A 25,176-nucleotide genomic window follows, 5' to 3' on the forward strand; every position below is an offset into this window, starting at 1 on the left:
GCCCTGGCTCAATCTTGAGTATGTGATGGTAGGCAAAATCTTTTTGAGTTTTAATTTTCTCCTTTGTAAAACACGGGTTGATTAGATTTTACACTAAGGTTCTTTTCAGTCTATCATTTTTTGTGAACATGAAGGTTTGCTTAAAATAGCTATGTTTAAGGGCACCTGGGTGGCTCAGTCACTTAAGGGTCCGACTCTTGATTTCAGCCTAGATCATGATCCTGGTCTTGAGATCAAGTTCTGCATCCACGATGAGCAAGGAGCCTACTTGGGATTTTCTCTTTCTTCCTCTGCTCCACTCCCCTAGTTGCTTGCGTGCTTGCATCCTTGCTTTCTCTCTCTCTCTCTCTCAAAATAAACAAATAAATAAACTTTAAAATAGCTATGTGTAGGGGTTCCTGGGTGGCTCAGATTGTTAAGTGTCTGACTTTGGCTCAGGTCATGATCTCGTGGTTCACAAGTTCAAGCCTGGTGTTGGACTCTGTGCTGACAGCTTGGAGCCTGGAGCCTGCTTCAGATTCTGTCTCCCCCTCTCTCTGCCCCTCCCCTGATCATACTCTGCCTCTCTCTCAAAAATAAACAAACATTAACAAAATTAAAAAAAAAAAAAAAGAAGAGCTATGTTTAGACTTAGAAATACAAGGGCAGAACTTGTAAAAACCATAAAGAAATTAACCACTGCACGAAACCGTCATATATATTTTTGGCTAAAAGGGTTGGTTAATGGCCTAACTTCTCAGCTGAAACAGGGCTCAGGGGACAGAGGAAGCAAGTTCAGACGCTGCCTCTCCTTGGGTTACTCTTCATCCTATTCGTGTTACCTCCAAGAAATCACAGTCCCTCAGGAACTACAAGGGTGAGTCAGTCGAGGAAGGTCTACGTAATTCACTGTGTGTCATAACATATTAAGAATTCACATACAAGGTATTCTATTGGAGGCTGGGGAGATAGGATAAGATGTGGAGACGTTCAATGAATCTTACATGCATAGAAACACATTAAATGTGTTATCTGAGAGTATGAAACCGAAGATGCTTTTTATTTTATTTATATTTATATGCATTTTCTATCATTTCCACCAAAAACGTATGCTAGTTGCCTAATAACCAAAAGAGGAACATAGAAAAATACAGCCTTATCCATTTAATACAGTTCTCACCTAGAGGGAGGCATCAGAATCCCTTGTGGAACATGCTTGCACAGTCCCACCAGTGACCTTGTGAATCAGGAGGGGTGGAATGGAGACACGTTCCATTGTAATGTTTCATGGGCAGGGCGGAGCGGGGAAGGGGGGAGGGGGCTCTGAAACAGAGCCCTGGGATAAGAATCACTGGCTCTTAGAAGCATCATGCTAATGCATTACCATCAAAAAGCAGAAAAGCTGACTCTTAACTCTTCATTCAAGCTGTTATATAACATTTAAGACTGCTACTGGCATTTGAAGAACAGTGAGGCAGGAAGCACTCTACTATGTAAAATCTTGACAGTTTAGTTGAGAAGTCAAATGGAGGGCAAAGTAATACTAAGGTTGCGGGCAAAAAAACAGGCCTAAGTGAATCTGCTGTTCAAGATCTCAAGTTGAAATTCACCACCATTTGCAGTAAGCCGATGGCGATAACCCAATGGCGAGAGAGTGCGCACTAAGCAGGAACTGTGTTGGCTACAGCTGAGTCAGCCCTGCTCCCCTTAAAGACTGTTATTCTTGTGTCCCATGCCCTTCTCCTTTCCCACTGGAACAAGGTTAAACATTACAAAACCATATAGGTTTTAAACAACAAAAATGCACACTCAGCTGGCCATTCTTTATCTTCAGGGCACCTTCCAAATCCTAAGTCTTAATAATGTTCACTTTTCAATAGAACAGATCCAACATAATACCTTTGCAGCTTCCACCATGCGAGCAGTGGAATCAGCCAAGAGTTTTGCTGCTGCCAGGAGCTTCTTTGAATTCTCCATGTCGATTTCAGCTTCCGCATCTGACCTCATGGCGTTGACAAGGTCTGAGGTGGCTTGGGCCAGGACCCGGGCCTGGCGCACCATTTCACCTACGGGATGGGATTGAGGATGCCATCTGTTTGTCTGCTTTCCAAAGCTCAAAAGCAGCACACAGTCCAGTCTCCACTCTTCTAGCAAGAGGGACAGAAAGAAGGGAGACCACAAGTTCCTGTCCTAAGCAAGGCTTATGTCCTTAGACCCAGGACTGAAAATACTCCCTATGGCTACTAGGATCGTGTACCCCAAACCCATCCAAGTTCCATCTTGAACAGAGAGGGGTAAATAGGACGCAACTAAGCAAGGAGGAACTCTTTACAAACAGAAGGCAGGGAACAAAATTATGTGGATTTGTTATGTGATTTAATAAATATTTATCTAGTGAATATCATTTAGCTCAAGAATCACTGACCCAAAACTCCTTAAATTCTGCATAATGGCAAAAAATTATCTTTAAACTTTGAAAGAATTTGTATGTTACCTAACTCCAGATGAATAGTATCACAAGATCCCCTGTATCTGTGTCATTTGGCTCTCACTAATAAGAAGCACAGATTCATGCTCAATTGCTAAGATTTGTCTTGGCTGAGTTTTCCCTATCAATTTTCTGTTTGCTCACTCTTTTCTTCCAGGCACCAGTTTTGATCTTGTTATTAGTAGTTGTTTGGTTTTACTGTACCGTGATTTTACTGAAATCTACTTTAGAAGTAGGAAGGATGTAAGAGTAAACGTTTAAAATAAAACTACTCGAATGTAAGGGAATTTTTCCTCTCACAAAGGTCATTTGAGAAGGATGCCGCACCACTGTAACATTAAGGGGGAAACAAAGCTTTCATAAAAAATCAAAACGTGCTACATTCAAGGTATTGTGGATTGGATCCTGGGACAATAAAAGGGCATGAGTGGAAAAACTGGTGAAACCTGAATAATGTCCGTAGTTAACAGTTATGCACCAAAGCTAATCTAGTTTGGACAAATGTGCCATGGGTGCCCTGGGAAGATGCTAAAAATGAGGGCAATTGGGAAGGGTATATAAGAACTTTCTGCATTACCTCTACTTTTTTCCTGTAGATGTGAAAATATTCCAAAATAAAACATCTATTAAAAAAGAAAGACAACAAACAACAACAAAATCCAAATCGTGTAGAGTACTCCTATTTTCTTAAATCACATAAGGAAGATACAGAAAAGTTCAAGTTTTTGTTTGTTTCTAATACTTGCTATAAAATATGGCTCTGTGCTGACAAGGAAGTAGGGAAACAAATATCTTACAAACTACCGGCAGGGTCACAAAGTGTAGAACCTTTCTGGAAGGCAAGTCCATATGTAAAAAAAAAAATCGTACGTATATATTGGCTCAGAAGTTCCACTAATTACATAGATCCCCAAAAGTAAACCAAGATACTTTTATAAAAATAGTTATTGTAATAATATTTTTGTTAAAGCAAAACTAAGAAGCAAACCAAAAAACTTGGAAACCACCTAGATGTGCTTCAAGATCATAAGTTAATTATCCTAGAATTCCATTCAGTAGAATATTATGCTGCCATTAAAAAGATGAATGTATAGCTCAACATGAAAAAGATCTGTAAGACACATTAAAAGAAAAAGGTTTAAGAGTATAAATAATGCAATTTCATTTATATGAAAACAAAGCGCTATGCGCACATGCATGCAAACACACACAAACATGTGACTGTAGGAAGATTGAAAATTTCTGGAAACGTAAAACAGAAATCAGTGAGTTGCCAAATCTGGAGATTTAGATGGGATAGGGATGGGCTGGATCTCAGGAGACTTACCTTTCAACTAATAGACTGAAAGGTACATATTTTTAAATTTTTTGTACATCCTGACATTTGACATCTTAAAGAAACCTTGCTGGCTAGAGAGACACTGCCCTTCTGAAGGCTAGCCAATTCTTAGAGATAGCAAAAGTCCAGCCAGGAGCACGCCTTTGATATGCAAACTGACCTAAGCTTAGAACCACATCCCCTCTATCTGGCCAGTACCCTCCTGGAGGCAATATCCCTGGCCTCAATCATCCTATGGCCCGATGCCAGGCAACTGAGGATCACCTGTAGAGCACAGAGCCTGCTGAAGATTTTCAAACTAAGCAGCCCCAAGCCGTTTCCCCTGCCCTGCCTTCCCAATCAAAATCCCAAAAAAGAATAGAGCTTAAGCTCCTCCCCTCACTCCTGTCTTCTGCAACCTGACCAAACCCTTGTGACCAAACCCCTGTGACCCTGCAGGCATGTGGTAGCTTTCTCTTTGGGACTTGTGAGCAGAATACATTTTTCCTTCCAAGCTTCAGGCTTATCTCCTCCTGTGGCTACCTTGACTTTACCAGGCCAAATCCAACATGGAGGTTTTTTGACCAAAAGGAATTTGCTAAGAATTTGCTAAAAAGCCTAATTAACACTTTAAGGGCTGCTATGGACGGGCAAACCGGGAGACTTCCATCTTTCTCCCAGGCTCAGTAATGAAGTCTCTGACAGAAGTTCATGACACCTTGCCCTTGCCAGGTGACCATCACCTTTCTTGTTACAATGATGACCATCGGGGAACCCCAAGCTGACCCGTCCACCCAAGCATCGCCCCTCACCAGCATCTCCCATGGAGCTGAAGATGCTCTCGGTGACACACATGATGGTGTCGGTGGCCTGGTCGTAGCGGCCGATGGGCTCGCCTCGGCTGGCAAACTGTCGCACGTGCTGCAGGAGATCGTGCAGGGCCTGGCTGACCACACTGGCCGCCGCGCTGACCTGCTTCAGGAGCTCGCTGTCGTCAGTGGCCGCCTGGCAGGCACGGACACAGTTCTCCACCGAGCGGTCCACGAGCTTCCCTGCTTCGATCAGCTGCTCCTGGCACACGGGGGAGCTGATGGTGGGGCTCACCACCTAGAGGGAGATAGGAGCAGGTCCTGGGCACCGAGGGTCAGCTCTCAGTCCCCGCCCCACGCTAGCATTTTCACCGAAGCCCTTCCTGCTCGGGGCCTTGGGTCCTTACTCAGAGCACCAGGGTTTAAAGTGTACCATCACTGAGATTTCTTCTACCTGACAATTTCACCCTATCTTGGTGGTTTTTGATGCCCAACAATTGTTATCTTCACTGGTGATACGTAACTATAGTACGAGCTACTTCCACAGAGAGAAATTTCTGGTGTTTATGGCATAGCTTCTCCTTTTAGGAACCTCTAGGTTGAGTCCTCTGACTTAGGATAACAAGACTAACAGGATTGTATTTCTTTTCCAGAGGTACCTGCAACTCTGTACCTCATGGTACTTTAAAGAACAGGGGGATTCTGTCTGTTTTTCTGTGGGTACTTTAACAGTGTACAAGGGAAGTAGGAGCGATACCATCAACACATCTGCCTGACACTGCAAATCCCACCAGAGGACAGGAAATGGCGGGCTAAGCCAGTCACGGATCTATAGAATACGATAGGTCATCAAGTTGAGAAATGGACACATCCCATCTTCTGACGCATCAACACGCAATGGTGCCGAAAGGATACGTGAAAGCAGACAGGCCTGAGATAACCCCAGTTCTACCACTTAATGATTCCTGTGGCCGCAAGCTACTTACGAAGCCTTAGAGGCCTCAGTTTCCCTTCCGTAAACTGGGGATGATATGCTGAACGAGGTGAAGTTTAACACCCGGAGTGTGCACATCGTGAGTGACAACAATGAACTCAATCCTGATTACCGTCACTCTTGCACTGTGCAGTGCAAAAGGGCTCCCCCAGATGTGCACGTTATTTACAAACCCATTCGTGACACTGTACTGCCTTCTTGTACAATGCAAGAACCCTTGGTGTGCAGGTGCAAACAGGACACACTGTGAGAATTTCAAGGGGGACACATGGCAGTTTTCAAGTAGAAATGGCAATGAGACACTGAGATGTCCCAGTGCCTGAGGACTTGGGGAAAGAACTTGGGATGAAAGCACAATTGGGCAGTTATTGCCAAAATCCTGTCGTGTCACCTTGGAGACAACACCTAAGCAAGCTCTAAGCCTCAGACAGTTTAAACAAATTCTGCCTGTTTTCCCCCAGTGACTGGGGGCAAACAAGAGCACGTGACACTTTGAAGAAAGGGCCAGGGGTGCCAGTTGGCTTACCTTGGCGCACGCCACCAGCTGAGAGGTAGAAAGGGCACATTGGGTGGCAGCGGCAATCACCCTGTTCTGTAGGACCGTGTCTTCAGCTACTTGGGCGACATTCTTCGCCTTTAATACCAACATGGCGGCAGCATTGGCTACAGCTTTGGCCAAACTCATTAAAACGTCCTATTTAGAAAGAGAATTAAAAAAACAAAAAAACAGGCATTTACTTTTTATTTTTATCACCCTTCACAGCCTAGAAATAAAATGCGGTGTCTGATGAAACATTTTATTGACATTCCATTTGAACTTTTTTTTTTTTCCAGTACTTCATGAGAATATTCTTTCCATTTATTTTTCTGAAATGTCAACTTACCTTAGATGTAATTCAAGAAAGAGACTTGCATCCTAGCTACACAGTCTCCTATGCATTAAGGAACAAAGATTTAAATCTAGAATAGGTTGATTTGAGGGGAGAGTTTGTATTTTAACCACTGATTCACATTCATGTGCTTCAACACCAAAAGTCTTAAGTCTCTTGAATATGTGATTGATGCAGGAGATCAGGAAAAGCTGGAAATCTATCCAGATGCCATAAATACAACATACTGTAGGAAGGATAGAATTCATGGCCTCCAAGTCATCATGCCCTGCTGTCACACAAAAATTTATCATTTGGATTTCCATTTTGCACAAAGATCCAAGCTACTATCAAAAATTCAGCCACATCTCTGCCTCCAGAGGGCAATGTTGGACATGCACAGACATTACCTACAGCTCAAGAGCCAAGGAGTGCTCTGAACGTAAGTTATTCTCAGTGTTCCGTAGTCTTCTGGACAGGGATTAAATTATTATGAAAAGTGGAAAGGGAGCCTACATAAATAAACTAGCTATAAGCTACGACCTCACTGAAGATGCAAGGAGCTTTGAGCCTTTCTGTATCAGTTCATGCTTCAACTCAACAAAAAGGCACTCTGTCTGCAGGGTGGAGAATCCTTTGATTCAGCCCACCAGATTTGTCACCCATCTGTGTGGCCTGAAGAATAATCACTGTTACATTTAATTTGCTTCTTTTCTTTGAATAGTGAAGGTTGTTTATTTGGTTTGGAAATGCCTTCCCAAACATATCCCAAATATATGAGCCATTTTTATTTTGAATGAACATGTCCAGGCTTTCTCCCAGAGGAAATGTGGTCAGTAGTCTTTATTAATTCATCAGATAATGAAAAGCACTGTTGATTCTGAATGCAAAGGGCACCCAAAGAGTCTTTACAAGAAGACGTTTTACAGGAAGATATACTGAAAGGGGTGTTCACCCTGTACAATTTTACACAGAGCAAAAACTACATGCTATCCAGGCAAATCAGAAACCCATAAAATGACCACATACGCAGATTTTAAATGGACAAAAACAAACAGTCTTAAAGGAACAGTTTAGTTCAGTCTCTATCTTTCTTTTTTTAAAAGGTTTGTTGAATGTCCAAGGAAAAAGCAAGGCCTGAGGTGCCAAAAAGTGAAGATGCTTTTGGGATCTGACTGGCACTTGTTGGCCACATAACTTTTGGAAATTGCTCCCAACATGGTCTAAGTTACAGTTCTTGAGCACCTATTTCAATGCTCAGTGCACACTCAACTTGAATGTCACAGATTATTCACAAGATTAAAAAAAAAAAAATCTTTCCAAAGTAGGTCACAGTATTCTTTCGCTTGATATGAATTCGTCTTTTCACACAGGGACCAAGATTTGGTCATGTAGGCTCACGATTGTTCTAAAGGGCTTTGTTAGACTCATTTAAAGAAATCCTGTTCTTCCTATTAATTTTGTCCAAAAAAAATACAGTTAGAAAAAGAACGTGATACTACAGCTACAGTTGCTGACAAGGCCTTTGTCAAACCTTTCAACAAGACCCCTATTATGTAGCCCGTGTAAAATAAATCTTTGTTAACTCTGGGAACATGCAGTACATTGAGAACCCAAGAAAAGCTCTGAGATAAGATCTCAAGAATCAGAAAAATAGTGCATAAGAAATCCAATGTCAGAAAGCCAGGGGCTACTCCTAACTCCAAGAGGTTACAGGATCACCTTACTACACTGATGTTTGCCTAGAGACCTTACAGAAATGGAAAGCAGTAAAGTAAGGCCTTTCACTGTTAAGAAAGTCTGCAGGACCTTACTGTGAACGTGAACCTGCTTTCCTAGCACCTCTAAATAGAAACAAACGACAGGGAGCAGAGTTGGCATTTATACATGACAGTGTAACAGTCTGTCAAAGAGAGAAAGAAAAGAAAGCCTTCAACAATACTAGGATGCATGAAAGATCTCAGGAAGAACTGTGACTTGCTTCTCCACCTTGCCAAACACTCTGGGGAAAGCAGTAATATTTTTGAGGAAAGAAAGTTGACCACCTCAAGATAATTAAGCCTAGTACACCAACAGCTGAATGTCATACTTACCCAATTCCTAAGTAGGTCCCTGCCTACCAAGAATTACCTGTGCTAATAAAACAATGCCCAAGACAAGCGCAGTTGGGGGGTTTAGCCAAGGCCAAGGCAGGATAGGGTGTTTGCTTGAATTTAGTGGGATATATTTATGTGGTCTGGAGTAAATTCTCTTTCAAGTTAAGTCGTTACTGGCCATCCCAGCCTAGAAATGGCTTCCAAGAATACTGTTACCACCCATTATGGGTCTCACCCTCCAGCATGACTTCAGTGTTTAAGCACTGACTGTCTTATTGCATTGTAGATAGAACATGAATGAGTCCTATGGTCCCAGCATCGCAACTATGTGCAAAGTAGGAGACAGCTACATCTACGGATGCAGGTACACGTTCCATGTATCCCAACATGTACAACCCTGTCTTAGTGTAACCGATGCATCTTGTGTAGATGCAGTTTGGTAGTTCCGGATGAAATGGCAAGCTGAATCGGCACTCGTGAATTAAGAAACTTGAACGCTACTGTAAAGCTGAATGATCTTTTTCCTCTGAATGCTGTGTAATTCCCTGACAGTAAACCTGACATAGGATTTGGAATAGGGTCTCTTCCAGAGAACCTGGGCTCGAACCATTAGGTTTCAACAGAATGGAGTTATGTACTACTCAAAATGAGGACGTCAGAGAAGGAGAAAGGCATGGAGGGCATGTGCCCACGAGTATGTGAGAAGCCCAGCTCATCGTAGCCTGAAGCTCCCCTCATCTGTGGTGGCTGGAAACAGAGGCAGACAAGCTGAGCTCCAGTCTGAGCTGGCAGCACATCAAGCCAGCTGCCAACAGTGGCTACAGCTGTGCACCAGAGGACAAACAGCACATATCCTTGGTATTGAACAAGAGTGACAAAAAAAAAAAAAAAAAAAAAAAAAAAAAAAAGGCTTTCCCGTCATGCTGGTTTGGGCTATGACACAGACAACAGACCCACCTCTGGATACAAAGAGGGGGGGCACCAAAGCTACCTGTGAGGGCAGTGTATGGGAGTCCACACTCTCCCTCCCATGGCGACTCTGGGCTCATTTACTTAAAAGCCACTCCCAGAAGATGAAACAAGCCTGGCCATGAGTCGATGATTACAGAGGTTGGATGGCAGACACAAGGGAGTTCAGGACATTCCCTCCGCTTTTGTGTTTAATGAACGCCCGGCATCCAGACTAGCAAGAATAGCTAAGTAAGTGCTTTACAGTGATGATGCGGGATATGTAAGTGAAAGGAGTTTTTTAGTTAAAAATTTCTTTAAAAAAATTAACAGTGACCTCATTCCCAACGTAAGCCATCTCAAAATTATTCTTGACAGCCCACTGAAGATCTGGTTTTTCACACATTCTCCCCATTTGGGTCTAGACCATCGCTTAGACTCCTTTCCAAAATTATGGGTTGCAGATATCTTACTTGGAATCGCTCATCAGTCTCATTCTCTCCGATCTGTCTCAGAAGATCCCCACTGGCTTGTCCGATGCTTCCAGCAGCAGTCAAAACTGTCTGTCGAGGCTACAACAAAGAGCACACACTGGTTGGAACGAAAACGCAGTTCCTCGAAAGTGCCATCAGACAGCTAACCCCTCAGGATTGGCTCACCTACAAGAGAGTCTCAGACCATCTGCCAGATGGGAGACCTAAATACCCTGGTACAATCTGTGCAAGGAAGGGCCTGATGTCTTATAAACCAGCAACAGGTAGACAGACTTGAAATGTTCAATCAATGAGTTTTGCTCGGCGGGTAGGGAGGTGATAGGCACTTTACGGAAATTAGGGCACAAACTTGAATCCCCTTTAAATGTGTATTGACCATATGTGTTAGCTTCTGAAGTTGTATCTGATCAAGTACCCCGGGGTGAGGGGAAAGGGAAATTTCCTACTAAGAGCTCAACCAATCCCAAAAGTTGAACTACAGATTCCGTACCCAGTTCACCAACTCTAAGCCCCACAGTTTGGTAACATGCCCCATCAAGATGGAAGGAACAGCTCAGGGAGCAACAGCCCTGTAGCACTCAAGGTGGCACCTGCCACCCAGGACCTGGGTGACCGTGTGCCCCAGGAGCTCACCTCTCCAGAAGTAGGCTGCACAGCTTTAAGCAAGTCTGACACTGCCCCCGCGAGGGTCCTCGCGGCTCTGAGCAAGTCCTCCCCACTGCCCACTTCGTCGTCCATCAAGGCTGCCAAAAGCTTCACGCCCTTGGACATCTCCGTCAGGTTGGAAGAAATGGTGGTGATTGCACATCCCACTGCTGTGTAGTCGGTGTCTGCAGGGTCACCTGGGACAGAGAAGGGAGGGTGGTGAAGGGTGAGGAGAGCCCAGATGGGCGATGGCATCAGCCCGCACTGTGCAGGAGTCGGACACAAAGCTGGATGCAAACAGGGAGACACATGGTTTCCTGTCTCCGAGGTGCTGCCTCTCCCAAATCTTTTGCCCCAAGGCCTCCTAAGCTGAAATACTGAGCACGAGCACTGGCATAGTCCCCAGGTCTTGGCATCCCATGGCCCTTTCCGTTAGGTCCGTGTCAGCAGCTTAGGCCGGTCAGTTCTGTTCCTGAAGCATTGAAATGCTGCATCATGAGGCCGAGACATTTCTGGGCTCTCACCTGACAGCGCAAGGTGGGAGTCACGCTGTGCCACAAGACAGAAGGAGGCACACGTGATGGGTCTATTCATCCAAAGCCAGTTTTAGACTGTAAGCCCCAGAAGGGAGACACTAGTCTCCATACACTTTGAGGCACGTCCATCATGCTGATGAACAAGGAGGAGAGCTATGTAAGTGCTTTTTGAAGGATGCATGATATCTATGGAAAGGAATGAGATGTTCCCCACCTTTCTCCTGGGTCAGTGCAAAAAACTGCCTGAAGCACTCAGTGTGCCTAAAAATAGACCAGCCTCTCATTATATGAAAATCTGTTGTTTCAATCAAAGAAGAGTCCTTTTTTTAAGAAGCAAACCACATCACAAAGCCCTCAGAGACTTACCGGCAGTGAGGTTAACTACTGAAGCTGTTCCAGCTGTGATCGCATCGACCTGGGAGTGGATTTCGTGTTTGGATTCATCGACTTTATTCTGAACCCATACCCGGGACGCCTGCAAAAGCAGACAAGTATATGACACAGTCACTATAGGCATGGGATTGCTCAGGACACCAGAGAGGTCACACTATAAAACAATACCAAGATTTTGTCTATACTCTGGGCTGGCACCAAAGAGGCCCAGAAGTCAGCCATGCCCTTCACAGGCCTCTTGCTCATTCACTGATGCTGGATGGCATGGGAGTTCTCCAGGTTTCTTCCACTGCTTTCTCTTTAGCTTTTAGGATCTTAGAAAAATTCTACATGGTTTTATTTAGGTAAATTCAGTAAAAAATAAGAATAATTAATGTCTCGTGATAATATTGCACATCAGCACGAACAATTGTTGATAATTTCCACCTACACTTTTAGCGAGCAGGGTGACAATTAGGGTATTTCAGCTCATGGGTGTTCTCTGTCAGCAGAAAATTTGTCTTTTATTAACAACATGAATGGGGTGTCGATGCAATACCTGTCCTGGAAGGACCTGGGGGTTGGTGGGTTAAGACCTCTATTCTAGACCCAGTTCTAACACTAACAAGAGACATGACCTTGGGCAAACAGCATCTATGTCCTGTGCCTCCTGTTTCTTCTACTGTAGGAATTCAATGGTCTTTAAAAACCTTTCCAGATCTTCGACTTTATGTTCACTGGAAGCTATAAATAGCAAATTCTCTATTTCCTGGCATTTCTGAGGTTAGCCAATAAATGATCGTTTACATTCATAAGGATGACCCTGTGGTAACATCAGATGCTGACTTGCTTCCCAAAACATTCCCAAAATATTCATCGAGATTTAGGATATGTCTAGCACTAATATTTTTTGTATACTAGTTCTTTAAAAATTGGTAAAGCAACAATGTTAAGTCCAAATATTTTACATTTAAAAAAAAAATTGTGTTGTTTTGAGAGGGTGTCAGCATGGGAGGGGCAGAGAGCGAGGGAGACAGGATCCAAAGCACGAACCGTGAGATCATGACCCGCACCAAAGTCAAAGACTTAAGAGACAGAACCACCCAGGTGCCCCAAGTCCAAATATTTTAAAACTATCTCACAATAGTGCTGGATATGGAAGGGTGTCTGCCTTATGTATTTTTAGTCTGGAGTTTCCCCTTGCAAAATGTTTAATGATCTCAGGTACTTGGGAGACAAAACACTGAGTACAATTGCACCTGCAGGTATACAAGTATGCAAGTGAGAAAACACAGTGCGCAGGAAGGACTTAGAGGGCAGTTATGCTTGCTGGCCAACGCGAGGCTAAATACTGCACTTGGCTCTGGGCTATGATGGCCCTGTCAGTCCTAACTCGGTGGTTTTCAGTCATGACTGCCCATTAGAACCACCTGGGGAGATGAAAAAAGCAGGCCACGCCCTCAATGACATGGATTGATTTGGGCCTCAGCCTTTAGCCTCAAAGCTCAAGTCTGAACCAACTTTAAGCTCCTACAGATAACTGGAATATGCAAAGCAGGGCAGAGAATGGCAGTGCTAGTCCTTCAGCAACTTTCATGTGCACATCAAACAGCTGGGACCTCCACTAACATGAGTTTCCTGATTCAGAGGGTTGGGATAAGGCCCCAGATTCCACACCTCTCAAGAGATCTTACGTACTGCCAATGCCACTGGTCCATGGGCCACCATTTGAGTAGGGACAGGCCAGAGAATTTCGTGCAGCAGCACCTACAGAAAGGCAGCTATTTACCCCGCCCTACTGAAAAGCTGAACAATCAGGCAGTGGTTCTGGAAGCACAGTCCTCAGAGAGCAGCAGAGCACCTGAGGACTTGTTGCAAATGCAAAGCCTCAGGCCCTTCCCCAGACCTACTGAGTGAGAAAAAAAAGACATGGAGCGCAGCAATGTGTTTTAACAAGCCTTTCCAGGTGACTGATGCAGGCTAACGTCTGAGAAGCACTGACCTAACAGCTAATACTTGTTGAGCTCGGTGTGTTAGGTAGTGTGCTAAGAATGCCACACACGACGGGATTACCACGTCTTCACAAGGACCCCGTGCATGTATGACAAAATGGAGGCTTAGAGAGACTTAGTTGCCTGGATTCACATAGACACTAGCAGTGGAGCTGGGATTTGAGCCCAGATCACTTGATTCCAGAGTTCAAGTTCTTGGCCCCACAATTCTCTTCCTGTGGGTACCACCCCACTATAAAGCCTCAATATAGTGAAAACAAAAAAGCAAAAAAAACAAACCCTAGGTTTCCACTTCCCCTTATTGGAGGTGAATGCAGACAGAATGCAACACCCAGCTTTTTTGCCAGGGCAGAGACACGGAACTGACAACCACGAACAATACTCACCATATCCTGGCCTAGGGGTGGCAGTGAATCCAGCTCGCTGAGGTCATCCTGGGCCTGCTGGACAGCGTGCATGCTTGTGTTGATAGTCCCCATGAGAGCCTGCTGGGCCGAGGTCTGCAAAGGCAGATGACCACAGGGCAATCATACCTTGGCTGCTGGAACTGACACTACCCTTTATACAAAACAAGGCCACACTGAACTCTGGGCTCAAGAGAGAGTGGCTCACGGTGGGTCTCAACAACCCCAACCGCGTCCCATTTCAAGCAAGGGGCTGATTGTATCAACGGAATGCTTGATATGGGTGTTTGCAATACAGAGGTTGTGATCAGGAGCGTGTGGAGCTTAATTAGGTGACAAAAAGCCCAGAAAGAATTCTTGCAGGGAAGCTACCCCACTCTGAGTACTGAGGACAAAAGATCTCAAACATAGGAAACACACGTTACCCACAGAACTGTTCTTAGTAAATAAGGACAGATTCCACCCAAAACCCATAGTCAACGGGCTTCTTCAGAGTCAAATTTCTTCTGAGCTTATAGGCTTTTCAGCTCTTAACAAGTTCTTCCCCAGAAGCACATGATTCCTTGAGAAGGCAGACCAGACCAGCAGCAGGAGAAGAAGCAACAATTCACTCAGGGCAAAGTGTGGATCACTACAGACCTGGTCTATTTCTAAGACCTTCTAAGGGGTACCTGGGCTAGTTAGCAGCTTGATGCTGTGAAGGCAGGGAACCAGGGTTCTATAGCTCTGAATCACCAGTCATGTGGAGAGGTCATGGCTGTTCTCCAGCCCCAGAGGACACCTGTGATCAGGGAGTTACTAACCCACCTCCTTCCCTCCTTCCCTCCTTCCCTCCTTCCTTCCTTTCTATTTATTTGAGAGAGAGAGATGGAGAAAGAGAGAATCCCAAGCAGGCTCCAGGCCATCAGCGCACAGCCCCATGCCAGTCCATCTCACGAAACATGACATCATGACCTGAGCTGAAATTAAGAGTTGGAAGCTTCACCGACTGAGCCCCCCAGGTGTCCCGAAGCATCTGGTTTAACAGGAGCACCGGGGAGTCAGGCGTCAGGACGGCACAGCTGAAGAGCCATGGCTCAGATGGGAGTTAGTGAGAACACGATGACACACACAAGCTATCGCCAGGGCTGGTGTCCCCCCCCCCGCACATCAGAGGTGGCGCACTGATGTGCAGGGCAAGCGTGGGGGAAGTCTCACCAGCGGGGGCATGTGGCCCCGGTGCATCTGCCCAACCATGACCTGCTGTTGCGGGGAGGGCATGCTGCCGACGTTGAAGGTCTCAGGCCCACTGGAGCCTGAGCGCATCACGGCGGGCAGTGCCACGGAGCTGTGTTCCACCTTTCCAGTCCGATTGAACTGCTGCTGCAAGATGGTAGACCTGCAGGGGACAAGGGTCTGGTCACTGGGAGGTGGCCACTCGCAGGGAGTGTAATGATAAGATAGCATAAGTGCCACAGCAGTTTGCTGCGTTATGCTGTGGAGGTCAATTCACAAGAGACATGCACAGACAGGACTGTGAATGAAGTGATACTCAAATACCCTGAAGAACCCGGAATCTTTTTTTTTTTTTTTTTTAAGTTTATTTATTTATTTTGAGAGTGGGCAGGAGGGGAAGAGAGAGAGAGAATGATATTCCCAGGCAGGCTCTACACCATCAGCATGGAGCCTGATGTGGAGCTCGAAGTCACAAACCGTGACATCATCACCTGAGCTGAAACCAAGAGACAGACACTTAACCCACTGAGCCACCCAGGCTCCCCGAACCCTGCATCTTTTTATAATTATTACTATAAATAACCATTCCCAACGGATTCATGATATAATGCAACTAGTCCTTCTTAAAGACTTCCATGCCCCTCCCCGCCCCCCTCCCCGGCCGCCCAAACCAACACATAGATATTCCTCTAACAACGACGTTCCAGGTCTAAGAAAAAGTTTAGGATACAGTGATCTATTAGTTGGTAAATCCTACCTGAAAGAGCATTCATTCAACAAATACCTACCATGGGCCAGGTTCTATTCTAAGCACTGGAGACACAGGTCATTTACTCTTCTTGGTTGAAGGGGGAAGTGTAGAAAGGAACTAAAAGAAAATCTCCCACAGCTTATCTCTCCTTCCCCAGGTCCAAGGCCACTGACCACAGAAGGTGTTTAAACACCTTTGGAGACTTGATGATATGACAGACTTTGGCACCTCCTCCAGAGGACTTCAACTAAAGTCTGGGAAGATTCCTAGGATATCTAGTTTTAAAAAAAATAACTTTTTACTTGTTCCTATTTACTTAGAACGAGAAGTAAAGGACTTTGAGCATATGAAGGTGGTATATCTGCCACAGCTCCCCAGAGGGCACACCCGCAAAGGAGAGTCTGGGGGAGTGTGTGTGTGTGTGTGTGTGTGTGTGTGTGTGTGTGTTGGGGGGGGGGGTTGTAGGGGGCAGATTGGGTGAGCAGCTGCACTAAGAAGTCAGGCCTCTGTTCTAGGGTTTTCCCACCATCACAGATCATTCCTTATTGCTCAGGGCAAAATTCATGAGCCATGCTAGGATATCAGACAGCAGGCATCCATGGAGGGACAGTGGAAGGGTTGGCACCAAGGGGGGTAGATATAGGGGTTCCAGTAGGAAGTCATCTGCAGTCTGTGATCTCAGCTGATGTCTGATGCAGGGAAAAGTGGCAGTTCTTCTGATGGGGACCACTCTGGACCATTCCTCCTCTTTGCTGTGACCAAATCTCACTGTGATGCCCTAGGCAGTGGGAAGGGGCTACAGGAATCCCAGGCAGAAGAGGCCCCAGTGCTCTAGGCTCATACAGTTACTCAGCTGCTCTTACAAGTCCAAGGGCAACACAGCCCTCTGAGGGAACAACTCACCCTGCCAGAAAGCACTAGCTTACTGATTTCCATCTACAGTCATTAGTAATTCCAAGGACTTAAGATGTTCTTCAAGAGGGTAGCAAGTACGTGAAATGCATCACATCACGTTTGGTTCCAAACTGTGTACTAAAATAGGGGACACAAGGAAAATCACCTTCAAGGTAATTATGAAGCAAATTGGGATAAAGTGACGGATTGTGGAAATGTTAGAGAAGCAATTATTATGACTTAGCAAGTTCGATATGCTTGAATATGCTAGAACTTTCTGGCAGTGTCCTAGAAGACACATCACAAGATCCGAACTGACTCCTGACTCTGCCACATGTATGCATCTCAAGTAACTTCTGTGAGCTTTGGTTTCTTCAGTCATGAACTGGTAATGATATCTGGTCTACCTCTTACATCGGGGGGTTGTTATTGGGATCAAAGGAGACAGCATGCTAGATACACAGAGTGTAGACAAGATGACTTAATGCTCTACGTAACGTAACAGGAGCAAGTGCTCAGACTTCCCCAAAGTATCACTAATTAGATGTTATTTAATTTTAATACATCTCAGGTTCTTCACCTATAAAATGAAGTTAAATTGAGACTATTCTGAATTGAAAATGATAAGAGCAGGAAATATTTATGATGTGCCAGGCACCATTTTACATGCTTTATTAACAACTGAATCATCAAAATAAGACTTACAAGGTGGTACTATCCTTATTCTCATTTTACAGTTGAGATGAAGGGGCAGAAGAAATTTGTAATGTCCCCAAGGCCACACATGAAAAAAAGAGACCTGAGATTTGAACCCACTTAAATCTGGCTCCAGAGTCCATGTTTTTAACCATTTGTGCTGCCTCATGACACACGTGGCATGTAGTAAGAGTTCTATAAACAGTAACTCCTCCATCAGCTAGACCCCTGCCCCACGGGCACAGAACTAAACAGAGGCCCACTCTCCAGCCTTTGATGAAAATGACGCAGGTTATCAGATTTCACTGAGCTATTGCAGAACAGGATTCACGAATACTCACTGTGTCCAAAGATGGGAGTTAAAGACCACATCTTGCTCAGTGTCTCCCTGAAATCCATAGCCGCCTCCTCCCACAAGACATACTCAACACTGAAAATGATGGTCTGGGGACCACACTTCCAGAAGACTCCTCTATATCATCCACTGTCATCTCCGCCATGTTTCGGACTTCAGGGTAACTGAGCCCCGAGGTGGCACGAAGAAACCTGCCCATTTAGGGAGAAGGGGGTTCTCCAGCATTCTTAATAATACTTACTTCTTCGGGGAAACAGACTCTTCCAGCATAGTCGACTCCTCATCCCCCTCTAATCCAAATCTATCTTTGCTTTGTTTCTGAGGTAGAACGAGACCAAAAACAAGAACAAGAACCCACAAAGTCAGCAGGTTTTGACACCAGAACCTCTGAAGATACCTCTTAGAAGGAGCTACACACAAGCAACAATATTGAGGTTTACCCAAAATTCCTTTATTGGACGAAGGGATAGGTCAACAAAAACAAAAGCGATACGAAATACATTATTTAACGTAATATAGAGATGTTCTAGTAGATATACTGATGTTCTGGTAGAACTTGGTTATCTCAGTGGGCTGTATCTTGAAGTCATGGTCAATCATAGCATACCACTATGGCATATAACCCCGTTAAAATTGGTAAAAAATTTTTTTCAGGAAAAATACCAAGAACATTTTCAGACCCTCAACCTGGGTTTCTTTTTTTTTTTTTAATTTTTTTTTTTTATGTTTATTTATTTCTGAGACAGAGAGAGACAGAGCATGAGAGGGGGAGGGGCAGAGAGAGAGGGAGACCCAGAATCGGAAGCAGGCTCCAGGCTCCGAGCTGTCAGCACAGAGCCCGACGCGGGGCTCAAACTCACAAACTGTGAGACCATGACCTGAGCCGAAGTCGGCCACTCAACCGACTGAGCCACCCAGGCGCCCCTCAACCTGGGTTTCTAAAGAGGCTAGAAAGCATAACCTAACTACCTAGAGAGGAAGCTGCTGAGGGGTTAGCTAGTCTCATTCAACAGCTAAGTGAGGCACTACTGTTCACTACCTGGCAATAATAACACAAATATGAACTGCAGCTAAAATGCAAGTTCTCGTAGGATCTTGAGACGAAGGACTACACACTCAAGTGATCTGAACATTAATATTAAATTCTGGAATCAAGTAATTCAAATTAGGTTCCACTCTTCCCATCCAGGGAGCAACATCATTCAGTGTTCTAAAACAGCAGCTTTTCCAACGTGCATCAGTATGAAATACCTTTTTGAGGATGATGTCGATGTAGCCTGCAATCAGCTGGGATATTTGCTCTCCCTCAGTGGTTTGTACTGAATAGTAGCTTTCTTGATACTCCCCAAAATCCTGAAAAGACAGCATTAGAAGAAATAGAACTGTGTTATATTTCCGCAGTTTTAAAGGTGAACAGGTCCAGTCTGGGAGCAAGATGACATAGACTCGCTTTCCCTTTCTCTTTGCTTCTAAACACAAATGAACACCCTAAAATTTGTTCAACAAGTAGTAAAAGGGCTCTGAAAGCTGGAAAGGTAGACTGGCTAGAAACCACAGTACTTGAGAAACCACTGTCTAGGAGTTCTTGGGTTTTCTTTTATAATCTGTTAGCCTCAAGGATGGGTGCCTGAAACCCAGAACCTCCAACAGGCAGGATTTCAAAAATTTGTTCTTTCCCGCCAAAGGACCAGGAGAGGAAAAGCCCAAAAGAGATCTATCTGACAGTTTCAACCCAGCTTCAAAACCTGGGCTGGTGTTCGGCAGCTGCTGAGCAGGAGAAGCCCAGCATCCCAGTCCCTGCTCCACGACCCAGACAGGCAGGTGGTCTGGTCCTTTTGCAGCAGTGGTCACAGTGAGGCCTTCTGTCTTCCTTCCCTCCACCCACTGGGAGACACAGAGACAGGCCTGTGGCTTCTGCCTACCCCAACAAAGGCCACACAGCAACAGCGGGTGCTCCAAGGAAGTACTTTCCCAAACAGCACCATCAGGGTTTGAGCAAGAACCCCAGTAGCGTCACAACAAAGCAATCCAGAATAGCACTAACAGGGCTCAGAAAATAAGCTGTCATTGTAAGCAAAGCCCACAAAAGGAGGCCACAACACTACACACTAAATCTAAACAAGGTGATTGTCAGATACAACAAAAATGAAGATGAAGAGTCTAATAACCAACATGTCCAGCTATAATTAAAAAAATCACTACTCATATCAAGAACCAAAGCAACTATGATATGAGTAAGAAAAAATCATCAATGGATGCCAATACTGAGCTGAATCAGATATTAGAATTATCTGATGAAGATTTTAAAGCAACCATCCTAAAAAAATGTTTTGACGATCAATTACAAAATTCTCCTGATACAAAAAGGAGGTTTCAAGAAAGAAACAAGTGAAAAGAACCATATAAAAATTATGAAAGTGAGGGGCGCCTGGGTGGCTTGGTCGGTTAAGTGTCCGACTTTGGCTCAGGTCATGATCACATGGTCCGTGAGTTCGAGCCCTGCGTCGGGCTCTGTGCTGACAGCTCAGAGCCTGGAGGCTGTTTCAGATTCTGTGTCTCCCTCTCTCTCTGCCCCTCCCCTGTTCATGCTCTGTCTCTCTCTGTCTCAAAAATAAATAAACGTTAAAAAAAATTATGAAAGTGAAAAAATGTAATAACCAAAACAGAAAAACTCACGTGATAAGGTAAACACTGTGGAGATGACAGAGCATATAGTCAGTAAACTTGACAAAAAGATTAATAAAATTTAGTCAGTTTGAACAGTAAAAAGAATAAAGACTAAACAAAAGCCAACAAACAAACAAACAAACAAACAAACAAACAACTTACAAACCAGACCTTCAGGGATCTGGGAGGGCAGTAACAAAAGATGTAACACTCATATCATCAGAATCCCACAGTGAGAGAATGTGGGACAAAAAAAAGTATTAAAAGAAATAATGGCTGAAAAATTTCCCAAATTAAAGAGATACAGCTACAAACTCAAGAAGCTGATCACAATCCAAATAGAATAACTCCTAATAAATCCATACCAACAACTTAAGGAAGGGACACATTATCTACTAATGAACACCAACTTGAATGACCACTTCTACTCTGAAAGCAAGGAGGCCAAAAAGCAGCAGCACGTTTTTCAAGGGCTAAAAGAACTGTCAATATTAAATACTATACCTGTCAAAATTATCCTTTATGAATCAAAGGGAAATAAGGACATTCTCAGATGAAGGAAAAGTAAGACAATCTGTTGTGAGTAAATCTACCTATCTTTAAAAAATGGCTAAAGGAAGTTCTTCAAACAAAGAAACTGGTAACAGAAGAAGGCTGGGAAGTTTCAAAAGAAAACAACAGTGGGATAGATAAAAATAGAAGTAAATGTAGTAACCTCTCCTTCACCTCATGAGTTTTCTTTAATTGTATTCTATGGGTGAAGCGAAGGTCTAATACCATCTCACGTGGTGTTCAATGGATACAGAAGTATTTCTTTGAAGAGTTATAGTCAAAAAGTGAAGAGTGTAAAGAGACCAAAATAGAAGTAAAGTTTCTAGACTTTTCTTAAAGTGTAAGTATCCACACCTGTAGGCTTTGATTTTCTTATGTATATGGTAATATCTAGAGCACTAAGAACACTAAGCAAAGATATAGGCTTGAAACATTATTAAGAAATAAAAATGGAGCTCTAAAAAATGTTTATGTAACCTAAAAGAAGGAAAACAGAGGAAAAATAAGCAGAGGGAGCATAAAGAGAAAAGTACTATAAAATGGTAGCGTTAAGCCCTAACATATCAATAACTAGACTGAAATAAAAATGGTTTAAATAGGCCAATTAAAATAGATTGACAAAGTGGATTAAAAGAAAGCACAATCCAACTTTATGCACTCTACAAAAAACTTATCTCAAGTACAATATAGGTAGGTTGAAAGTAAAAGGATGAAATGATATATCGTGCAAACATTAATTTTAAAAAGCATGAATGGCTCTATCAAGACAAAGCAGACTTCAGAGCAAAAAATGTATTAGGAACAGAAGAATATAATGATAAAACAATCTCTCCATGAACATGACAGAGGGATCTTAAATGTGCAGGCACCAAGAGAGCTTCAAAACACATGAAGTAAAAAGTGATAAAGATGAAAAAAGAAATAGAAAAATCTGTAATTCTTATTGGGATGCCGAAGACTGGAACAACACCATCAACTAACAAGGTTTAACTGACATTTACAGAACACTCCTGTCAAGTACTCAGGGAACATCTCCTAGAAGGACCATATCCTGGGATGGAAAACAAATCTTAAAATTCTAAGACTTGACATTATACAAAGTATGTCCTTCAACCAAAACAGAATCAAACTAAAAATCATTAACAGGAAGACAACAGGAGAATCTCCAACATTTGGAAGTTAAATTAAGGCTCGGAGTGGAAAGAAATATCACATGTGACAAACTTTAATTCAACTTTAATAAACGGCATTGATGATATTCTTTCTCTCTTGTGCTTGAGGTAGTTACTGCAACTCATCACTATTTATCTTCAAAGTAACTTTTTGTTTTCAACAAAGTGGGAATTGGACCTAGTTCTAAAGGACCAATAACTCTAAAAGGTATATAATAAAACACAGCGGGCCCCTGCCCTAGCCATTCCCATCTTTACTCTCCACCCCTCCCATTCCCACAGGCAACTACCTTGAACCCTTTCAGCAGTTTCTTATAAATAACATGTTTATATAGGTTTCTTGATTTTTCTGTTTTACAAGTTATTCACAACTTCCTGTCACGTAAGACAAGGATACAGTTCTCTAAGTAGGAATACCCCCTTGTAAAGGCCATGTACCGACAGCTGTTACTGACTACAGGATAGAAGAAGGTATATTTTCTGATGATTCCTTCCAAGTGGCAAGAGTCTATGAACCACTGATCAAACTAGATAACTAAAGACTCCCTGTAAAACCCATTCCTTATATCTTTTTTTTTCTTTTTTTTTGATGGCCTATTGGGAGATCTTACCTAGATACAAGCTGATATTTCAAGCTGATATTTCACTAGAGCTGGAGGATAGTACACTTCAGGAGCGCTAAGGAGATGGAGAAATTTCTACACTGATATCTCTTATTACTCAACTAGCCCTACAAAATAACAGCCCTATCAATTCTCACATGTCAACGTAGCAATAGTTAAGGTAACAACACAACTATACTCTGCTAACAACTATTAAGGTCTCAAGGCCTGGGACGACTACATTCTCCCTACTTTCCACATATTTCACACTAAGAATGTTATCATCATCATCTTGTTTGATCTTAGCAACTCTGTCAAACACGTATTATGATACCCATGTTAAAGCTAATGACATTAAGTCTCAGAGTGGACAGGCGACTCGGGCGAGGGTACAGAACTGGGAAATGACCAGCTGCTTTTGAATACTACCCCAAAGTCTATGCCATTGCCACTATACAGCATGCTGTTTCTAGGCAGGTTGGGAAAACACACCTCAGTGAGATGTCACAATGCTCAGGAACTTCCAAAACAACTAGATAAAGAGGGAACCTTGGATCAGCCTCTGAGCATTAGAAAGTTTCCTTTTAGGGCATGCTTAGACACAGCATCAGGAACCTAGAAGACTGGACCAGTCCCTGCTGTCTCTGAATTTCCACCTCTGTCTCTCTCCACACTGCTCCCTGAGAAACTCAAGGGGCTTGCATCCCCTCTCCTGCCCCACAGAACCACCCAAGGCCATGTTAGTCCTCCCTGTTGCCGGTCTGTACCAGCGTGAAGCTCTTGGGTGAGGCTGCCCAGCGCTTGACGGTGGTGAGCGGCCACTCCTGTAGCACTTCCTTGGTCTTCTCATCCACGCGCATCACCGAGTCCTTAGTGATGCCCAGCAAGCGAGGCACAAGCTTGTTCTTGCCTTTCATCTTTTCCTGAAACAGGAAATACCAAGCATAGCTACAGTTTATCACAGTGAAAAACTAGCAACAACTAAAAATGTCAACAACAGGGGATTTCTTAAGTCAATCAGGGTATATATAGTCAAGTAGCCAAGTATTCTACAACCATTAACAATCCTATGATTGGAGGGGTTCCTGGGAGGCTCATTTGGTCGAATGTCTGACGCTTGATTTTGGCTCAGGTCATGATCGCAGGGTCGTGGGATTGAGTCTCAAGTTGGGCTCCATACTGAGTCTGGAGCCTGGATTCTCTCTCTTTCTCTCCCTCTCCGCCCCCCTTTGCCCCTCTCCCCCACTTGCACACTCTAAGAAATAAACATAAAATTGTTTAAAAAAATATGATTGGAAAACAATTGGATTCATGGCAATAAATTTGTAGTAGAGTATAAAGTAAAAACCGTTTGTACAGCATGATCTTACATAAAATAAAATTTTAAAAACAAATTTTTAAAATAAAATTCAAAAAAATTTAAAAATAAAAATTTCATTACATGATAAAATGGTCACGATGATCATCTCAAATGATTTGTATTAATTTTCTTGTGCTTTTTTCCTTATTCTTCAAATTTCATTTAAAATCAATTCACTTAAAACTTCCCTTAAGAAATAATTTCACATTTATTTCTATTGTTATCAGGGAAAAAAAAAAAAAAACTTCCCAAATATTTGCTGAAACCTAGCAACGCCTAAATCGTTATTCTCGGAGGAATACACTTACAAATTAGCACACACCAATTCTGTATGCATACAAAGGGATAGGCAATTTTAAAATAATAGACATGTGCTAGGTAGTTAATATTATCCATTAATTTTTAGGGCAACCCTCAAACGTTGGGATCATCATCCTCATTTTGCAAATGAAGAGACCAGCCACTTGTCCAAGGCAAATAGTGAGCAGTAAAGCCATGATTTGAACACAAATTTCAGTAGCTCAAAACTGTCTCTCACTTCCAAAGTGGTCTGTCTACAACAGTGTACTGTGTTCTGGTGAAATCAGAGAAAAGACAAAAATTCACCCCCCCCACCCCTCCCGGCCGCAGCCCCCACTGGTAGTTCATAAGCCATCTGACAGTGAAGGTCAATGCATAGCCCCAGCTTCCTCCCAAGAGGAGGAGAGAATAAGATTGGGAATCTGTGTGGGTGTCTGAGAAAGGGAATAAGGCAGGGGAAGAAGCCCTCGGTACTTAAAAAATGAACCCTGAGAAGAGTCAGATTCTTTGTAAGGAGAGGCTGGTTCCCAAAGGGGTGAAATCCATGCAGGGTGGGTGATGCCAGCTAGTCTAATCTGGCTTCAGGAGCCACACTGAGATTTAGGTGAAGAAGTTCTAGGCAGTGAGTCACATAGGGTTGGCACGAGC

The 25,176-nt window shown here is 43.5% G+C and overlaps 1 protein-coding gene across 3 annotated transcripts in view; it reads right to left on the minus strand.

Annotated features, from left to right (window-relative positions):
- TLN2 (talin 2) overlaps positions 1 to 25,176 on the minus strand; it is a 436,539-nt gene that overhangs the window by 138,766 nt on the left and 272,597 nt on the right. For all 3 annotated transcript variants that reach the window (XM_042988722.1, XM_042988723.1, XM_042988724.1), the window contains 11 exons: positions 23,636 to 23,791; positions 19,127 to 19,228; positions 18,117 to 18,193; positions 15,162 to 15,342; positions 13,947 to 14,060; positions 11,543 to 11,651; positions 10,629 to 10,837; positions 9,975 to 10,073; positions 6,115 to 6,282; positions 4,598 to 4,892; positions 1,879 to 2,045 (listed from right to left, as the gene is read on the minus strand). In XM_042988722.1, the coding sequence (XP_042844656.1) occupies positions 1,879 to 2,045; positions 4,598 to 4,892; positions 6,115 to 6,282; positions 9,975 to 10,073; positions 10,629 to 10,837; positions 11,543 to 11,651; positions 13,947 to 14,060; positions 15,162 to 15,342; positions 18,117 to 18,193; positions 19,127 to 19,228; positions 23,636 to 23,791 (1,677 nt within the window). The remainder of the gene's footprint in view (positions 1 to 1,878; positions 2,046 to 4,597; positions 4,893 to 6,114; positions 6,283 to 9,974; positions 10,074 to 10,628; positions 10,838 to 11,542; positions 11,652 to 13,946; positions 14,061 to 15,161; positions 15,343 to 18,116; positions 18,194 to 19,126; positions 19,229 to 23,635; positions 23,792 to 25,176) is intronic.

The sequence above is a fragment of the Panthera tigris genome, chromosome B3 (genome assembly GCF_018350195.1).
Source record: "Panthera tigris isolate Pti1 chromosome B3, P.tigris_Pti1_mat1.1, whole genome shotgun sequence".
NCBI lineage: Eukaryota > Metazoa > Chordata > Mammalia > Carnivora > Felidae > Panthera > Panthera tigris.